Source organism: Carcharhinus amblyrhynchos, chromosome 4 (genome assembly GCF_965287045.1).
Source record: "Carcharhinus amblyrhynchos chromosome 4, sCarAmb.v2.hapA, whole genome shotgun sequence".
In the NCBI taxonomy this organism is placed as follows: domain Eukaryota; kingdom Metazoa; phylum Chordata; class Chondrichthyes; order Carcharhiniformes; family Carcharhinidae; genus Carcharhinus; species Carcharhinus amblyrhynchos.
In genome coordinates this window covers 44,469,144-44,489,813 of record NC_137327.1, presented here as the reverse complement: position 1 = coordinate 44,489,813, position 20,670 = coordinate 44,469,144, and the positions used below count along the sequence as shown (strand labels likewise).

Below are 20,670 nucleotides of genomic sequence, written 5' to 3'. Positions count from 1 at the left end.
GCTAGTATCAGTAATGGTGACCATGAAACTGCCAATTGTATTTTTTTACTCTGTTCAATACGTCCTTTCTGCAAGGAATTCTGCCACCTGATGCATTTGTAATTCCAGATCCATAGCAATGTGATTGCTTCCTAACTGCCTTCTGGAATGGCCGAGCAAGCCATTCAATTATACTCATTATCACCTTTTCAAGGGCAATTCGAGATGAACAATAAATGCTGGCCTTCCCAACAATATCCACAACCTGAAATTGATAAAAAAGTCATTCTTACCTAGTGAACAACAAATGATGTCTAACTGGATTATCCCATGTACTCTGTTTAGTGATGCCTCTTCTAGAATTCCTGTTAATGTCATAGACAACTCAGGAGGACATTTGCTTTGTTTTGCTGCTTTCAGATTCGGTTTGAGCAAAGTGCTTCGGAAGAGCTGAGGAACTTGAAAGGCCCATCTGATTTGAGCATTGCTTCTCCAGAAGTGTTGAAACAAGCTGAAGAAAGCCTGAAAATTTGGATGAAGCAAATTGAACAGGTGAAGAATGGGGATATTTAGCATTTGGGCAGATTTTGTCTTTTGTTTTACAAGATATTAGCAATGTGTTTTAGAAATAGAAGACTTTGGCTGGATTTTCTCCTAACACTGACCAAACCCACATGGATGGGACCAAACATGAGGTGTGCAAGGTCATAAAATTTAAAAACAGAGCCTGGATTTTTCACCTGAGTCGGGCTGATTCAGGAGCCCTTTAAAATTGACAGGCAGGTCCTGATTCCAAGCTTCCCAGCCTCTTTGCTGGGTTGTCTAATTTTTGGGCGAGCCTTTAGAAGGTGCAGGCTGGTTCCTGTTGAAAGCTAGCATTGGAAACTCTCAACGGGCTGGCCCTATTGCCAAGAAAGGCCTATCCTACTCCTCTGCAATTTTCATGGAGTCAGGCCAGGTTTTGAGGAATCATGAACTCAAGTGTGCATGAGAGGACATTTAAAAGGCAAGTTCAAAAGGTCACCCTCAACCCCTATGCCAAACTCTACTGTTGCACCCACTCCCTCAGACCCCTCATGGCACTTCCATTTTGATTGACCCACTGTACACTTTCTGGACCACTGAAGAGCATTGTATATAGTGGTATGTATAAAAAAGTTTTGAAGAAATGTAATCCATTAATAACTTTCTCCTATGCTTGGGAAAAGCTATGTGGGCTGAAAGCTATTAAAGGGTCATCCATCCATGCTCTTGGACATTTCAAAAGTCACAAATCTATGAAACTACTGAAGTTGTGTCACCAAACCTTGTGAAATTGACTATAGAGATCAAGAAGACCAGCCTGACAAACAATGTTTTCTCTGAGTGCAGGTAATTTCCTTTTCTAATAGCTGTCTGGGATCTCAGTCAAGCCTCATTATATATGCTGGGCTAAGAATCCTGACAATTTTAGAATATGAGAAAAGCTATTCTCCAGAGGATGTTATTTGATTGACAGCTCACGCTCAGGGGGTTCAGCTCCTATTTTCGGGGGGCAAGTTTGGCAACAGGAGCAGAAAATCCCACCAAAGTCCCAGAATGAAGTTTACACCGGTGAGATGTTCCATTGTGATTGTGCCCACCCCTGCCAATGATGTAATGGGAATCTCGTTTTGAATGTTAGGATTTTCATTTCAATACATCTGAATGTCATTATCAAGCCTTTACCCGTAATAATTCCCCCCAGCCCCATTAGATTGTCCATTCTGTGGGACACCAAGGCAGCAGTGGTTTAAACTTTCTATGCTTGATTTATCCCCTTCCTAGAATTCTTCTTCCTCAGAGATATACCTTTGTTGTGAATCAGGAACTGTTTTGTATAAATGTCTGTCATTGCTGATAAGTCATCTTTTCTGCTAAACAACTTTCCCAATCCACTCCAGCCAACTCTGCCCTCATTCCTTTATAATTACCCTTATTTAAGTGTGGCATGTTTGTTTCTGACCCAAGTTTCTCACTCTCAAATGGAATGCTAAATTCTACCATGTTATAGTCAGTGTTTTCTAGGGGGTCTTTTACTCTGAGATTGTTTATTAAACCTGCCTCATTACACATTACCAGGTCCAAAATAGCCTGATCCCTGGTTGGATCCACAATGTATTGATCTAGGATTGTACCATTTATTATGAGAGAATTGAATACAAAAGTAGGAAGGCTATGCTTCAGTTGTACAGGGCACAAGCGAGACCGCATTTGGAGTACTGTGATCATGTTATTTAAGGACGGATGTAAATAAGCAGTTCAAAGAAGGTTTAATAAACTACTACCTAGAATGGGTGGTTTGCTTTATGAGGTCAGTTTGGACAGGTTGAGCATCTGCTGGAGTTTAGAGTAAGAGGGACTTGTTTGAAATATAAGCTTCAGAGGGGTCTTAACAGAATGGATGCGGAGAGGTTATTTCCTCTTGTGGAATAATCTAGAAGTGGATGTCACTGTTCAAAATAAAGGGTTGTCCATTTAAAATGGAGATGAGGCAGCAATTTTTCTCTGAGGGCAGTGGGGCCTTTGGAACTCAGGTGATGCAAGCAGAGCCTTTGATTTTGTTTTAAGGCAGAGGTGGATGAATTCTTGATAAGCAAGGGGGTGAGATGTTGCTGTGGATAGGGGAGATACAGATTCAAGATTACTACCAAATCAATACCTTATTAAATGGTGGAGCAGGCTGGAGGGGTGGAATGGCCAACTCTTGCTTATGTTCACATCATGTGAAAACAAATGTGAAATGTATTGCTTGGATTTTCATTCTGACTGGTATCCACCTGTGACGGGGAATTAAAATTTGCTGTTAAGTATCTGATCCTGACATTTCAACTTTGTTGAATTTGTGTTGCTGCGGTGGATAATTTGAATTTAAATTGCATTAAACCACCTCTGCATCATTACAGATGCTTAATTTAAATTGTTGCTCAATTCAAATATTTTGCAGTTTAAAATGACTTTGAATTGATTGACTGCTTTTATCTATTTTATCCTGCCTTCTTTGACCTTTAGTAATAAAGATGGTTATGAGCAACAGTAGTTTAGATTTGATTAAAACATTATCTAGCTGAAAGCAGTGCATTGTGTATTAGAACAAAGAACACAGGAACAGGCCCTTCAGCCCACCAAGTCTATGCCAACTTAGATGCCCCTGTCATCTAATATTTTCTTGCCTCTACGTGGTTCATATCCCTCTATTTCCTGCTTATTCATGTATCTATCCAGATGGCTCTTGAGCATTGTTACAGAATCTGCTTCGACCACCTCCTCTGGCAGTCCATCCCAGGCATTTATCACCCTCTGTATGAAGAACTTGCCCCTTATATCTCTTTTGAACTTTCCCCCTCTCACTTTCAACCTCACTTCCAACTTTTACAGATGCATCATAGAAAGCATTCTTTCTGGCTGTATCAACCCCTTGGTATGGTTCCTGCTCTGTCCAAGACCACAAGAAATTACAAAAGGTTGTGAATGTAGCCCAATCCATCATGCAAACCAGCCTCCCATCCATTGACTCTGTCTACACTCCCCGCTGCCTTGCCAAAGCAGCCAGCATAATTAAGGATCCCATGCACCCCAGACATTCTCTCTTCCACTTTCTTCTGTCGGGAAAAAGATACAAAAGTCTGAGGTCACGCACCAACTGACTCAAGAACAGCTTCTTCCCTGCTGCCATCAGACTTTTGAATGGGCCTTCCTTGCATTACAATGATCTTTCTCTGCATGCTAGCTATGCCTGTAACACTACATTCTGCACGCTCTTATTTTCTTCTCTATGAACAGCATGCTTTGTCTGTATAGCGCATAAGGAACAATACTTTCCACGCTATGCCAATACATAAGAACATAAGAAATAGGAGCAGGAGTAGGCCATCTAGCCCTTCGAGCCTGCCCCGCCATTCAATAAGATCATGGCTGATCTGTCGTGGGTCAGTTCCACATTCCCGCCCTCTCCCCATAACCCTTAATCCCCTCTCTTATCAAAAACCCATCAACCCGCGTCTTAAAAATATTTAGCGAGGTAGCCTCCACCACTTCAACGGGCAGAGAATTCCAGAGGTACACCACCCTTTGAGTGAAGAAGTTCCTCCTCAACTCTGTTCTAAACCGCCCCGCCTTTATCTTGAGGCTGTGCCCCCTAGTCCTACTATCCTTTCTGAGTAGGAAGAGTCTCTCCACCTCTATCCTATCCATCCCATTCATCATCTTATACGTCTCAATGAGATCTCCCCTCATTCTTCTAAACTCTAACGAGTACAAGCCTAATTTATTCAGCCTCTCCTCATAGCTCAACCCCCTCAACTCCGGCATCAGCCTAGTAAACCTCCTCCGCACTCCCTCCAAGGCCAAAATATCCTTGCGTAAGTACGGCGCCCAAAACTGCACACAGTACTCCAGCTGCGGCCTCACCAATGCCCTATACAGCCGCAGCAAGACCTCCCTACTTTTATATTCAATCCCCTTCGCTATGAAGGCCAGCATCCCATTCGCCTTCCTGACCACCTGCTGCACCTGCAAGCTGGGTTTTTGCGACTCATGCACAAGGACCCCGAGGTCCCTCTGCACCGTCGCCTGCTGCAGTTTTTTGCCACGTAAGTAATAATCCTTCCTACCATTATTCCTACTAAAGTGGACCACCTCGCACTTGCCAACATTAAATTCCATTTGCCATTTCCTGGCCCATTCGCCCAGCCTATCTAGATCCTTCTGTAGACTCTCCACACCCTCCGCACAATTTGCCGTTTCCCCAGTCTTGGTGTCATCAGCAAATTTCGACACCCTACACTCGGTTCCCTCCTCCAGATCATCTATATAAATGGTAAATAGCTGAGGCCCCAGCACCGACCCCTGGGGCACTCCACTAGTCACCAACCGCCAATCCGAATAGCACCCATTGACCCCCACTCTCTGCCTCCTATTTGACAACCAATCCTCTATCCACGCTAACACCCTACCCCCAACTCCATGTCCCCTGACCTTCTGCAATAACCTCTTGTGAGGTACCTTGTCAAACGCCTTCTGAAAATCAAGACCACATCCACCGGCTCTCCTCTATCCACCGCCCTAGACACATCCTCATAGAACTCCAGTAAATTTGTCAGACACGACTTCCCTTTAACGAAACCGTGCTGCGTCTGCTCTATCAAGCAATTCCTCTCAAGATGCCTCGCTATTTCCTCCTTGATGACGGATTCTAACATTTTACCTACAACAGACGTTAAACTAACCGGCCTATAATTCCCTGCCTTTTGCCTGGCACCCTTCTTAAACAACGGCGTAACATTAGCCGTTTTCCAATCTTCCGGCACTTCCCCGGAATCCAGCGACATCTGGAAAATAACCACCAAGGCATCCACTATCACCTCCGCCATTTCTTTCAGAACCCTCGGATGCATTCCATCCGGTCCTGAGGACTTGTCCACAATCAGCCCCTCCAGTCTGTCGAGCACCACATCTCTAGTAACAGTAATGTCGTTAAGACCCTCCAGTCCTTTCACCTTTCCATCTCTAACACCCGGCAAATTATTCACGTCCTCCTCCGTGAAGACAGAAACAAAAAAGTTATTCAATACCTCAGCCATATCCCCATCCCCTACCACTAAGTCCCCCTTCTCATCCTCTAAGGGACCAACGTTCACCCTAGCCAGCCTCTTCCTTTTTATATATTTATAAAAACTCTTGCTATCCTTTTTTATATTAAGTGCTAGCCCAGCTTCATAGTTTCTCCTACCCTTCTTTATCAACTTCTTTGTCAATCTTTGTTGACATTTAAACCTCTCCCAATCTTCTTCTCGCCCACTACTCTTAGCTACTCTAAATGCCTCTGCTTTTAATTTAGCACTTTCCTTCACCTCCTTCGTTATCCACGGCTTACAAAGAACAAAGAACAAAGAACAACCCAGCACGGGAAACAGGCCCTTCGGCCCAACAAGCCTGCGCCGCCGCATCACCCTACACCTATTCTACCCTGCGTGTCTACGAATAGAACCCCTGACTTAGCCAGATTCAGGGGAGAATAGTGTCAATTTGGTAAAACCAATCAGCCTAAGAGCACATCTTTGGGGTGTGGGAGGAAATCGGAGCACCCGGAGGAAACCCACGCATCCACAGGGAGAATGCACAAACTCCCACAGACACAGGCCCAAATCCATGTGTCTGCACAGCTAGCAGTGCTTGTCACCGAGCTGTTGCGGCGCCCATCTACCGGTCCAGGATCAAGCACACACACCGACACGAAGTACTAGGCCACTCCTGGAACCTCCAAGAGTAGCCCACGCACGACCCACCGTGTACATGCCCCTCGTTTGACAACGAGGTGGACCTCCACCTGCGGAATAAAAGACAAAAACGTTAATCACAAGCCTGCCTTTCCGGTGTCTCCCGAGGTTCTAACCCTTATTTAATAACCCCTACCATAACCCTCCATCCTCATTTCACTCATGTGCCTATCTAACTGAACCTTAAACGAGTCCAACGTTCCCGCCTCCACCACCCTACTCGGTAGCGCGTTCCATACCCCCACAACTCTCTGCGTAAAGAACCTTCCTCTCATATCCAAATTATATCTCTCCCCCCTCACCCTTAAATCATGTCCTCTTGTATTTGTAACCAATCTAGGGAGCAGTCTCTCACTATTGACTCTGTCTATTCCCTTCAGTATCTTGTATACCTCTATCATGTCCCCCCTCAATCTCCGTCTTTCCAAGGAGAACAGTCCCAGTTTCTCCAACCTTTCCTTGTAACCCAGCCCCTCCATGCCAGGCAACATCCTGGTAAACCTCCTCTGCACCCTTTCCAGAGCCTCCACGTCCTTCCGGTAGTAAGGTGACCAGAACTGGACGCAGTACTCCAAATGCGGTCTAACCAACGTTCTATACAACTGAAGCATTAGACGGCAGCTTTTAAACTCTATACCCCTTCCTATAAAGACTAGCATTCCATAAGCCTTCCTGACAACATTCTCCACTTGTGTCGCAACCTTCATGGATTTGTGAACCTGCACTCCCAGGTCCCTCTGTGTTTCTATACTCCTAATTTGTCTACCTTTAATCACATAACACCTCTCTACATTATTCCTTCCAAAATGCATCACCTCACATTTGTCAGGATTAAATTCCATCTGCCACCTATCTGCCCAATGCACCAACCTATCTATATCCTGTTGTATCACCTCACAATCCACTTCGGTACCCGCCAACCCTGCCATCTTGGTGTCATCAGCAAACTTGCTGATCACACCACCTACGCTCTCTTCCAAGTCATTTATGTAGACTACAAAGAGGAGAGGTCCCAGTACTGAGCCCTGCGGCACACCACTGGTCACTGGCCTCCAGCCGGACAAAGTCCCCTCCACAACTACCCTCTGTCTCCTATTACCCAGCCAGTTCTCAATCCACCTAGCTACCTGACCTCGTATCCCATGCGCCTTAACCTTTTCTACCAGCCTACCATGAGGGACTTTGTCAAACGCCTTACTGAAATCCATATAGATGACATCAATGGCTCTCCCATCGTCAACCGTTTTTCTCACCTCCTCAAAGAATTCCACCAGATTCGTAAGGCAAGACCTCCCTCTAACAAAGCCATGTTGCGTATCCCTAATCAGACCGCAACGCTCCAAATGCTCATACATCCTACCCCTAAGTACTTTTTCCGTTAATTTCCCTACCACCGATGTCAAACTCACCGGCCTATAATTTCCAGGCTTATTACCTCTCCTCCTACTGTCCTTTTTGACCATCAGAATAAATTTCTGCTGAGCACCAAGAAAGATCTCCTTAAAGATCCTCCACTGCTCCTCAGCAGACCTACCTTCCAACGCGCTCCCCCAGTCCACATTCGCCAATTCTTCTCTCATCCTACCGTACTCCCCTCTGTTCAAACAAAGGACGCGTGTCCGGGAACCCACTTTCTCCTCCTCCATCTGCACCAGAAACTCCACCATACAATGATCACTCTCCCCAAGAGGATCCTTCACCGCAAGGTCCCTAATTCTACCCGCCTCATTACATGTGACAATAATAAATCAAATCAAATCTATGCCCTTGAGTAATTATCCCTTTGACCCTGGGAAAAAGACTCTGACTATCCACTCTATCCAACCCTATCATACCCTGTTTGCTGATGACACAAAGATAAGTGGAAAAGCAAATTGTGCGGAGGGTGTGGAAAGTCTGCAGAGGGATCTAGATAGGCTAAACAAGTGGGCGAGGACCTGGCAGATGGAGTACAATGTTAGCAAGTGTGAGGTTATCCACTTCGGCAGGAATAATAGTAGGAGGGATTACTATTTAAAGGGCGAAAAGCTGCAGCATGCTACGGTCCTGGGGGTCCTTGTGCATGAGTTGCAAAAACCCAGTCTGCAGGTGCAGCAGGTGATCAGGAAGGCGAATGGGATGCCGGCCTTTATAGCGAGGGGGATAAAATATAAAAGCAGGGAGGTCTTACTGCTACTGTACAGGGCACTGGTGAGGCTGCAGCTGGAGTACTGTGTGCAGTTTTGGTTGCTGCACTTGCGCAAGGATATTTTGGCCTTGGAAGGAGTGCAGAGGAGGTTCACTAGGCTGATACCGGAGATGAGCGGGTTGGACTATGAAGAGAGGCTGAATAGACTGGGTCTGTACTCGTTGGAGTTTAGAAGGATGAGGGGGGATCTTATAGAGATGTATAAGATAATGAAGGGGATGGATAGGGTAGAGGTAGAGAGATTCTTCCCGCTCAGAAAGGACAGCAGGACTAGAGGGCACAGCCTCAAGATAAGGGGGGAGCAGTTTAGAACGGAGCTGAGGAGGAACTTCTTCACTCAAAGGGTGGTGAATCTCTGGAATTCTCTGCCCGTTGAAGTGGTGGAGGCTACCTCGCTAAATATATTTAAGAAATGGGTAGATAGGTTTTTGGTAGGCAAGGGAATTAAGGGTTATGGGGAGAGAGTGGGAAAGTGGAACTGAGCCACTTCAGATCAGCCATGATCTTATTGAATGGCGGGGCAGGCTGGAAGGGCTAGATGGCCTACTCCTGCTCCTATTTCTTATGTTCTTATGTTCTCATGTTCTTATTTAATCTTGTAAACTTCTATCAGGTCCCCCTCATTCTCTGATGCTCCAATGAAAACAATTCAAGTTTGTTCAACCTTTCTTCATAGTCAATAGCCTGCAAACCAGGCAGCATCCTGATAAGTCTCTTCTGCCCCCTTGGGTATTAACCTGGTTCATGGTGAAACAAAGTACACGGCTCAAGTCTATGCTTTATTCAATATAAATTAGACAGCAGTAGGATCAAAATGATGGCGATTGTGGGAAATGTAAATGATTCATCCTTATGATATGGATAAAGTTGAATTTATCTGAACTGAATGTGTAAAACCAACTTGAACAGTGAAAAAAAATGAGAAAATGTCACAAGAATCAGATACCTCCTGGCAGCCAGTGAGATATCTTCACGTGGCCCTCACATTTGGAGAAGATATCCAGCCTGAAAATAAAATAAATGCAAGGGAGAAAGCAGGGTGTGGGGAAGGAAGAGGATATATTTATCTGAGGAAAAGCCAAGCAACAAGGAATTCAAGTAAAACACCATGGCTGGGATTCTCCCAGCCCTCTGCACATTTTTTAGTGCAACCATCAATGCGCCAGAGATTGGTGTGGAGCTGATTATCATATGGAAATTACAACTTCCATATGATTAGCGGGCCCAGGATGATATTCTCTGGGTCCGCGAGCCTCTCCCCCATCTCTGGGAGTGATTCCCCCAATGGGGTTTACGACTGCTCCCCACTAATGGGGAACAGGTATCCTCACTCCACTGGTGGGGACAGAGGTCATTGAGGCCCACCTGGGAGGTTGGAGGTAAATTGGCACTGCCTTTAGGGCAGCTTTGCATTGCCCACTGAGCAGTGAGCAGTGTCGAGGTGGCAGAACCAGATGGGGTGGGACAAAGTAAGGGAGTGGGACCTATGGGGAGGGTGTTCGATGGGGGGGCCATCCATGCTACTCTGTTGGTGGGATCAGTGGGAGAAGGGGGAGGGTGGTGCGATTGGGACTGGCCAAGTTGGGGGGTGTTTTGGGCCTGGTCATTGGGTGGGGAGTTGGGACTGGCCACTGGGGGAGGGGGAGGTCAGCACTGGCTGTGGGGGAATTGGGGGGGATTAGGGCTGGCCTGGGGAAGTCAGGTAGGCCACTGCACGTGCGCCGATCTCTGCACAAGTTGGAACATGCGCAGTGGCCCACTCAGCGCTATGTTACTGGCCTCTTGGGCAGGAATAGGCCCCGCATCCTGCTTTCCAGAGTGTCGGAAATTCGTTCTGGTAAGTATGTCTAAAAAACGAGTGGGAAATACTTCTGTTTTCCCACCCATTGGGCACTTAATTCTGTTTTGGGAGAATCCTGACCCATCTTTTTGATCTTAATTTTTTTTATCCCTGGAAAGTGCTCCATTAGCAAACAGATATCAGCCTGACTCTGAAATAAAAACAAAGTGCTGGAAATGCTCAGCAGGTCTGCCAGCATCTGTAGAGAGAGGAACAGTGTTACTTTCAAATTGAATATGACATCTTCAAAAGTGAAAAAGGTTAGAATATGATGGGTTATGTGCTATTGAAAGTGGGAAGGAGGAGGAACAGCAAAAGGGAAGGTCTGGGTAAGCGTACAGGACAGGAGTGATTCAATGACAAAGGTGTCATGAAACAAAAGACAAAGGGAGTGTTAGCAGCTTGACTAAAGCAAAAAAGCATTTTCCAAAAATAGCCCTGTCTGCAAACAGAAACACAAAAAACAAGATTCAAACTAACTCATGGCAATAAAACAGAATCAAAATGGGGGACAGAGTTCATGATCTGAAATTGCTGACCCATGTTGAGTCCAGAAGGACCTGAGTGTCTTAACTGGAAGATGAGATGCTGTTCCTTGAGCTTGCGTTGAGCTTCACTGGAAAACTGCAGAAGACCGAGCTCAGGAGCGTGAAAGGAAAGTGGTGAATTAAAATAGCAAACTCGGTCATTCTTGCGTACTAAGTGGAGGTTTTCCGTGAAGTGGATACCCAAGATGCCTGAAGGGAGAGACTGCGTTGTGAATGGTGACTACAGTTTACAAAATTAAAATAAGTACAAGGAAATCATTATTTCACTTGCATGGAATGGATGAGACCTTGGACAGATGAGAAGGGAGGAGGTATACAGGTGTCCCAGCTCCTGCGATTACAAGAGATGGTACCAAGGGAAGAGGATGAGGTGTTGGGATGAGGTGATTGAAGAATGGAGCATGGATCTACAGTCCTTTGGAATGCTGACAGGGGAAGGGTGTGGAAGTGTTTTTGGTGATGCCATCATGCTACAGATCATGGAAATGGAAGAGGATGATCCTTTGAACGTGGAGGCTGGAGGGATGAAAAGTGAGGACAAGAGGAGTCTTTTTGCAGTTCTGACACAGAAGAGAAGTACAGGAAATTGGTCAGGCACAATTGAGGACCCTGTCAACCACAGTTTGAGAATCCTCAGTTCATAGAACCATAGAATCCTACAGTGCAAAAGGAGGCCATTCGACCCGTTTAAGTCTGCACTGATCACAGTTCACACAGTTTCCACTGTTGAGGAAGAAGGAATTTCCATCAGAAGTGCAAGTCTGAGCTCAAATGTTTAGAAATGTTCATAAACCAAGGAAGTAATTAGATGAAAGCTGGTAAGTTATGGTGTTATTCCTTCATCATTACTTGACAATTAGGGGCCGCGATTCTCCCATTGCGACCCGCAACTTTTCTGGGAGATGTGCGTCGCTGGCCTTGAACCGGGATTTGCGCGTGCGTTGGGAATGCTTGCACATCTCCCAGAGCTGGCGAATAGTCGCTGATCAGACCGTGCTGGAAATTGGCAGGAAAGCAGATAAATAATTTAAATCATTTTAAAATGTATTTTAAAAATGTTTATCAGTTCATTATTGGGAGCTTTCAGGTCCCGATTGAATCTCCCACCAGGAATACTTCATTCTGGCGGGGTTCAGACTATTTCCCCACTTTTGGGGAGCTAGTGGGAGACGCCTCTGGAATGAAGGGGAGGTTGGCAATCAGGACCCCAGGGGGTCAGGAGGCAGGGAGGTGCCCCCTGGGCATGGGCACCCTGGCAGTGCAAGTCTGTGCCCCTGGCACTGCCCAAGGGGCAAAACGACCATGCCCAGGGGCACCTTGGCACTGCCTACTGGGCATCGGTGGTGTCAAGGGGCAGGGCTTATTGTGGTGGGGACTAGGGGCGATCAGTGGGGATGGGGGGGTCCCGCTGCCACTCTGCAGGTAGGATCGGTTTGGGATGGAGGGAGGGCAGTGATTGGGGTGGACTTGGGGGAGGTGGTTTGCCAGCGGGGGAGGCCTGCCTCCGGGGGAGAAAGGGTCTGACCTGGGGGTGGGGGGTGGGGGGGGGAGGGTGGCTGTAGTGGAGAGGTGAGGGTGTGGGGCCTGCCAGCGTGAGGGGGTTGGAGGACTGGGCTGTGCATCGGGGCATTCCAGGATGGGGGGCTGGGAGTCAGAGCTGGCCCGGGAATTTCTGTGGGGGCTGCAATTGGGCTGTGGCGGGGCGCTGGAGAGTCAACACGGCAACGGTCAAAGGCAGGTCAGCAATCGAGCTGGCCAGCAAACAAGAGGTTGACAGAACAGGAGGTTGACAGATCGCATGCGCAGAATTCCAGAGCTGTCAAATTCTGGCGCAAATAGGCCCTGCCCCCCTGGGTTTTTAATGATATTCACGACTGGGAGCACTGCATTGCACAAAGTGCGGAGATTCAGATGAGAAGCTGAACTGACAAAACAGTTGGGATTTAGAACAGTTTTTCCGCCAATTCAGCACTTTTGGGAGAATCGCCCCCAGGGTTCCTAAAACATTACACAACACTAGGTCAATGACCATCTATAGTGGATGCTTTGAAAGTTCTAATAATCCCTTTCTCTCAGGTACTGACTGAAAGTGAGCAGGTGCGGAAGGAGGCTGATGATATTGGACCACGAGCAGAGCTGGAATATTGGAAACACCGCCTGACTAGATTCAATTACCTGACTCAAGAAATTCAGCGAGCAGATGTTAAAACCATCCTTGGAATCATCACAGCTGCTAAATCGAAGCTCTTAAAGGTCTGCAGAAAAATACTTTTGCTCATAGAAGCATTTAACTCCTGTAAAGCTATAAAATATTTTATTGAATAGAAGTACAATTGAATTCCTCTGACTGTTTTTGAATATTTTTAGAATGATTGTACTGCTTGAACCTCATACAGTTAATGCAATTACTGTTGGTTGCTGTGATGAATTGATGGGTACAACTAATGCTTTTACCAAAACATGGGAGTAACATCCTCTCATTTGTAGAGTTGGAGACTTACAAACTGATGCAGATTAGGTGAATTGGCAATGCTAAATTGCCCCTTAGTTCAGAGGGACTAGCTAGGGTAAATGCATGGGTTTATGGGGATAAGACCTGGGTGGGATTGTGGTCAGTGGAGACTCGATGGGCCAAATGGCCCCCTTCTGCACTGCAAGGTGCTATGATTCTATATCTTGCAGCTAATTTGCGACCTTCCTTTTGAATTAAATGGCGTGTTTTACACAACAATCTGGGTGAATTGTTTGAAAACAATTTAATTCCTGTTGCAGACCTGGAAGGAGTTGGATAGACGGATTACAGATGTATCTAATGAAGCCAAAGATAATGTGAAGTATCTCTACATGTTGGAACGATTTTGTGACCCTCTCTATAACAATGACCCTGTGAGTCCCTATTTTTTCTTTGATAATGCTATTTCAAAAATCAGTCATCACATATATTTATTTTGAAAGTCAGTTCAGAGATTAATGTATGTCTTTTTCTCCTCATTCCAGATTGGAATGCTTGATGCTATTCCAGGCCTCCTGAATGTTATTAGGATGATACATTCAATTTCCACATATTACAACACCTCTGAAAAGATGACTTCTCTATTTACCAAGGTAAACTTATTTCCTGCCAATATTTGCTAGAACTTCCTACAGTAATAATACCAGTATTGTTGTGGTTACAAATAATAAAGCCTCAATTCTTTTGTACCTGATCTTATTCACTTTACTAGAGCACAGTGTGTGCCTTGAAAAAGGGTTTATATCCAACCCTGGAACAGTCCAGCAAAACACTGCAGTTAACATCTGAAGAGAGAAAAGACTCAATTATGTTTTGGGTGGCGATCCTTCATTTGAACTGGAATTATGTCAGGGATAGGCCAGGCCAGAAGGTTTAACCTGCCTTTTTCCTGACAGTAAGGTTATATTGTAAATTAAGAAACTAATTTAACAAACAGCCTACTTTTAGCAAGAATTGCAATTGTACGGAAGGAAGCCATTTGGCCCATTATGCTTCTGCTTGCTTTTTGAAAGAGGTACCTAATTAGTCCAACTATCCCCTCTTCCCCCAAAGCTCTGCTAATGATTTCCTCAGCCATTTCCATCCGTGCCTGTTTGCGAGGAGAGGTTGTCCACTTCCGATCATCTTGGGGAGAGCTCACCTCACTACAACCTCCTGGAGCTCACAGTAGGACCTTCCATTAAGAATGAGAGACCAGGAGATCAGCCTTCTCAGGTCTCATAGAGATATACAGCATGGAAACAGGCCCTTTGGCCCAACTTGTCCATGCTGACCAGTTTTCCTAAACTGAGCTAGTCCCATTACCTGTGTTTGGCCCATATTCCTCTAATTCTTTTCTATCCTTGTACCTGTCCAAATGTCTTTTAAATGTTATAATTGTCTACCACCTCCTCTGGCAGCTCATTCTATATAGGTGTCATACTCTATGTGAAAAAATTCCTCAGGTCCCTTTTAAATTGCTCCCCTCTCACATTAAACCTATACCCTCTAGTTTTGGACACTGCTACCTGGGATCTTGGATATTCACCTTATCCATGCTGTCATGATTTTATAAACTTCTATAAAGTCACTCTTCATCCTCCCACACTCCAGGGAAAAAAGTCCCAGCCTATCTAGCCTGTCCTTATAATTTCAGTGTTGGTAACATCCTTGTAAGTCTTTTTTCATGTTTTCCAGTTTAATAACATCTGTTCTATGGAAGGAATTGTACATAGTACTCCAAATGTGGCCTTACCAATACCTTATACAGTTGTAATGTAACGTCCCAACTCCTGTACTAAATGCTCTGACTGATGAAGGCAAGTCTCCTTTCCATTCCTGTGGTTACTATAGCCTCAAAAGTCCAAGTAATTGTAATGTCTTTAATTAGAGATCTTTCCTTTGACAAAATAGATGCAATACCTTGCTCACCATCCCTGATTAACCAGAGAACTCTGAATCAGGATGCTAATCTCAGTCAAAGAGCCTTGACAAAGTCCATTCCATCAATCAACATGTTCCCAATCCACAAGTGGTCCCTTTGACCAGGGCCTAAGTTTAGAAAATTCCACCTTTATGCTCTATGTACATTGCTGGATTAGCTTTTAGGAATGAAGGGAAGTTCATGTTAGGAGCTTTCTTTTAATTCAAAATTCTTTTCATTCAAAATTCAATTTGAACGAATGAGTATTAAAATATTATTATTTCAGATCACAAATCAGATGATAACTGCATGCAAGGCATACATTACCAATCATGGAACTGTTACTATCTGGGATTTGCCTCCAGCTACCGTAGTTATCAAGTTGAAAGCTTGTGTTCAGCTTAATCAGGTAACTGATAGGATTTGTAAGAATTCTTTGTATGATTCCAATCACAAACATGTTGCATCTCCTTTAGCCTGATTTGCCACATTCTTCTGTATTTTTCTTTAATTCTTAATTTATTGGTTGTCTACATAAAACTGAATAACCTAATTAAACAGTAAAGAAAAAGCCACTTTGTTATTTCACACTTGCACACTGTGCATGTCCTTGTTCCAATTTTGCTCATGGACTAGTTCCTCCACCCAGCTCTTTCGTTCAGTGAGGTAAGTTAACGGGAAGATTTCCCTGTGCCTACATCTACTCAGACAACCGAGGGCAGTAAGTAATGCAAAATCAAGGAAGGCTGAGCACATACCCATGACAGGAATATGCCCAGTTTTTCTTTCATTACTTCCACAAAAGAAAACCATTTTGAGAAGCAAGATCTATTTTAAATTGATGAACTGTTCATGTGGACAAATTGCGGGTTGTTTTCTTCTCACTGAGGACTTGATAGATAGAGGGTTGCATCTTCTTTTTGATAACCATGCTTGCTATTCCACCTGCATGCCTCTGTTTCATTGCTGTTATCTGTGCATAACCAAGGCAGCATTTGGACAGGTCCTGTAGAGGTGGCCTGCTCCGCCGAACTATACATACTTAGTACGCTTGCAGCCTTTTTTATGATTGTCTTCCTACTTGCAATTCTTCCAGATGATGGCAGTGAAACTGGCCACATTGTGACCAGATTTTCCGCAGGTGCAACAAATTTGGATGGACCAGCATAGACAAGGAAACCTTGGCTTTCCCTGACAGCATAGCTGGAGGGAAGATTGAAGATTACTCCTTTGCTACCCACCTTCAAATTCATCTTGATCTGCCATTTGCTGGTCTAATTCCTGAAGGGGCTTCCTTTACTATCTTTCACCACCACCCGAACAATGTTACACATGTTGGCTTGATGAAAATTGTTCCACCATAATCTATTTCCAAAAGCAGTTAAGTAACACAAAGCTGATAATTCAGACACTTGAGGGGCTTTACAGCTAAATTTATAATGGGATGTAGAACTCCTCATTTTGAAGTCAAAGCAGGGAGACATTAATATGTCTAAAGAGGTTGATATCTCCTGACAATTAACTACCAGGGATAAAACTTGTGGACTTAACTGTGTCACTGTAAAGCTTGGGATTTAATGTAAACTATTTGTCCCTTTCCTTGCAACATTAGGAATACCAGTCTTGCTATAATATTACCAAACAAAAGATGAAGGAGAATCAGAATGAAAAACCATTTGAGTTCAGTGAAATGTACACCTTTGGGAAGTTTGAGACCTTTGAGAGACGACTTAAAAAGATTATTGAGATGCTCGAGACTATTGAAATATACTCCAGCCTGGAGGAATCCACTATTGAAGGGGCTGAAGAGATGGCAAGCAGATTCCAGGTTAGAGGTTATGTGAGAAAATCAGACAATTGTTTATTTTGCCTCAATTTATCTGGGTTTATATATCAATGCCTAATTTATCTTCATTATGTTACAATTCAATTATTTTGAGGAGTACCAGGAAATGGTGTTCACTATTATGTGTGGAATCATTCCCCTTGCATCATAATTTCTGTGGTGGGATGAGAAAGTTGGAGTGGTTCCTGCTGCAGAATGGGGAAGGATTTTATGCACATCTGTGTGCTTTCTGCCTCATTACTCATACACGCGTGCGTTCCTCATCAACTCCTGGTAGCAGGACAAGAAATCAGAAACCCACCATTATGCCTATGTATTAGATTCAAAAGGTACATGGACAAGATTTCACTAATGGGAGGGAGGAGCAAGAGAAGGCTGCAAGCGCTGGCTCCCAGCTTCACCAGCACATTCCTTGAGTATTCCATGAAGGCAATGCAAGAAAGGCCTCTGCCCCAGGAGGGTGCACAAGGCCATCCCAACTGACCATTATGGTCTGGGAGGAGGTAATTAGGGCAGTTCATGCCTATACATTGCAGAGAAGGATTGCCCTACAGTACAGGAAAGGAGTCAACAACTTGATCCATGCTGCTAGGGTAAATGAAACTTCTACCCTTCCAACCCATGTCATCACTCATTTGTTTGTCTCATGGGACCTGGGTGTCACTGACTAGGCCAGCATTCCTTTTGCCCATCCCAAAATGTCCTTGACAAGGTGATGGGCTGCTCCACAATGTGGACCCCTGCTGTCCACGTGTTGCGTTATTAGCAATGCAACGTCAGGATTTTCATTCAGCCGCCATGAAAATGCAGCCATAGGGTGGAGTGCAGAGCAACTTGCAAGTGCTGCTGCTCCCATGCATCTTTTGCTCCTGTCTTTTGTAGAACTCACAGGGTTAGAGATGCTCTTCAAGAAGACTTTCTGAGTTGCTACAGTGCATATTGTGCATGGTACATGTTGCTGCCTGTCTATGTTGGTGGTGGATAGACTGCGTGCTGGATCGATGTCAAGCAGGCTGCTTTGTCCTTGAAGGTGCCAAGTTTCTGGAGCCTTCTTGAAACTACATTCAACAGGGCAACTGGAGAGTAGTCCATCTCACCCCTCAATTGTGCCATGCACATGGTGTTCAAGTTTTGGGGATGAATCAAAAGGTCATTTAGTAGCCACAGAATTAGCAGCCTGTGACCATCTCTTACACCACATATGCTCATAATCTATCTCTGAGTTTGTGCAGGGGAAGATAGCCCACAACTGGAGGGGGAGTGAGAAAAAGGGGATGCCTGAGCTCCGGCCCCTCACACAATTTGAATGGTGGGCCACCGAGCAGGCAGCAGAGGACAATGCCTGTGCCGATGGCAAGGAAGGACCACATGCCTGTGCCAACGTTAGGGGAGAACTCCATGCCTGTGCCAATGGCAGGGGAGGACCGTGTGCCTGTGCTGACGGCAGGGGAGGACCGTGTGCCTGTGCTGACAGCAGGGGAGGACTGTGTGCCTGTGCCGACGGCAGTGGAGGACCGTGTGCCTGTGCCTACGGCAAGGTTGGCTGCCCCCATCCATCCAGTGAAGAAATATACACAATCCAGGCAGCCTTAAAGTCAAGGCGATTGATATGTGTCAATTTGAACCAACCTTGGCTGTCACTCATTCTGTCCATTCTAGGTGACAGCAAGAAGAGGGTGAACTCAACCCCCACACCTGAAGTAAGCCCCAGTCTGCAGGAAATTCAAAGGATGTGGACAACATTTCACTGTATAGCCATCATCGCATTCACCTGTATCCTCAACCAGCCCAGAGACATTCACCTTGGTGGCACATGTATTTTAAGCTCGGCTCACACTCTGGTGGTCATGGCACAAAAATGTAATGTATTCACAGTGGGAGGTGACTGTGACAGCCAAGGCCTTTGGACAGAGGACTGCTAGAGGAGAAGCCTCTGCACATCTGTGTCAGATGACTATCTTCCGAAAGTAGCCATGGAGAAAATGTTGGAAAATCAGCCAGAAGCAGGGGAACATCAGTCAGAGGTGCCAGTGGCCCACACAAGGCTGAGAAGCCTGCATGTTTGCTGATGTGATGGCTCCAACATGTGAATCAAAGTGTCCATAGGGAGGATGGTGAACTCATGGAGAATCTGGTTCAACAGAATGCCCAGTTTTTGCTGGAGATGGGCTCAGACTTGCACTACATCACTGTAACCGTGGGTGAGCTTTTGCAGTGGCTACATGAGAGGGGGTGAAGCACCACCATCTCCCTTCTTATGGAGTCAGGGAGGTGCCCTTGGGCACCCAAAGGGAGGGCAGACAACCCAAGGGCATCTATCCAGGAATTTCCAAGGATGCCTGGGCATTCTCAAACCCCTTTGTCTGTGACTCCATCATCTCCATAGAACCATAGAATCCCTACTGGCCCATCAAGTCTGAATTGACTCTCTGAAAGTGCAGCCCACCCAGGTCCTTCCCTCTCTCCTATCCCACAACCCCATGTATTTATCATGGCTAATCTGCCTAACATGTACATCTTTGGACTGTGGGAGGAAACTGGAGAGCCTGGAGAAAACCCATGTTGACACAGGGAGAATGTGCAAACTCCACAAAAGCAGTAATCCAAGGCTTGAATCGAACCTCAGTCCCTGGCACTGTGAAGCAGTAGTGTTAACCACAGTGCCACCATGCCGCCCTAAGCTACTCAGTCTGAGAAGGATGTACCTGTCCCGAAGCAGGAGCCCAAAGCAGGCCGGAGCCCTCCAGAACTTGGCCCTACAGAGGACACCCGCCATCACAGAAAACAGGGTGTGGTAGTAGCAGACAGATATCAGGGAAATACCTAATTGCAGCAAAAGAAAATGAAGAAGTATCGAGTGAGCACTGGTGTCACAGCTGTTTAATCATTGTAAATCGTTTATGTGCTCTCATATCAAAGTTACGTTGCACTGTTTGGAAATTTCCCGGATTCATTCTTATTACTAATAGTTTCAATGGTCGCATGCGCTCCACTCCCCCCCACCCCAAGGTGGTTGTGGTGATGGGTGGGGGGGTGGTGCGGGCGATCAAGAATGGATCTTCCTCCCCCAATGCATGGCTACATCTGGAGACATCACTCTTTGAAAAGGAGCCATGTGATAGAGGCCCCCCAATCACACAATTCCACTGTCATCCATTGACACTCTCAGACTTTTTCGCAATGGAAAGACTAACCCCAAATAGTCCCTTGTCAGGCAGGTCAATTCTGCTGGAAAGATGGAGGTTTATGGTCACAACTTGACTGCCATTTACCTGCATGCCCCTTCCACCCTACTCCACTTTCTTCCCTAACTCTGCCAGGAGCTAATAGTCAATGACTCAGAGTGAATGGCAACTCCAGACCTTGTTGTTGTTGTTGTGAGAACTCTCTGGGCAGGTCTGCTGCCATGTAGCCTTCACCAAATAGTGAGGAATAGCAAATGGGAAAGCTCTCACAGTCTCCACAGTTGTTAAGCTTCCCTTTTACTTGTCCAATTGTGCGGACTTTTAGTTCCACCCACCTGAGCTGACCCAGGTTGGTACTGCCAATGTGCCACAG

The 20,670-nt window shown here is 45.5% G+C and overlaps 1 protein-coding gene across 1 annotated transcript in view; it reads left to right on the top strand.

The window, feature by feature from the left end:
* LOC145342419 (dynein axonemal heavy chain 5-like) overlaps positions 1-20,670 on the top strand; it is a 230,601-nt gene that overhangs the window by 15,934 nt on the left and 193,997 nt on the right. The window contains exons 6-12 of the mRNA XM_080187984.1: positions 400-531; positions 12,928-13,104; positions 13,624-13,737; positions 13,849-13,956; positions 15,553-15,675; positions 16,879-17,106; positions 18,988-18,993. Of these exons, the coding sequence (XP_080044110.1) occupies positions 400-531; positions 12,928-13,104; positions 13,624-13,737; positions 13,849-13,956; positions 15,553-15,675; positions 16,879-17,106; positions 18,988-18,993 (888 nt within the window). The remainder of the gene's footprint in view (positions 1-399; positions 532-12,927; positions 13,105-13,623; positions 13,738-13,848; positions 13,957-15,552; positions 15,676-16,878; positions 17,107-18,987; positions 18,994-20,670) is intronic.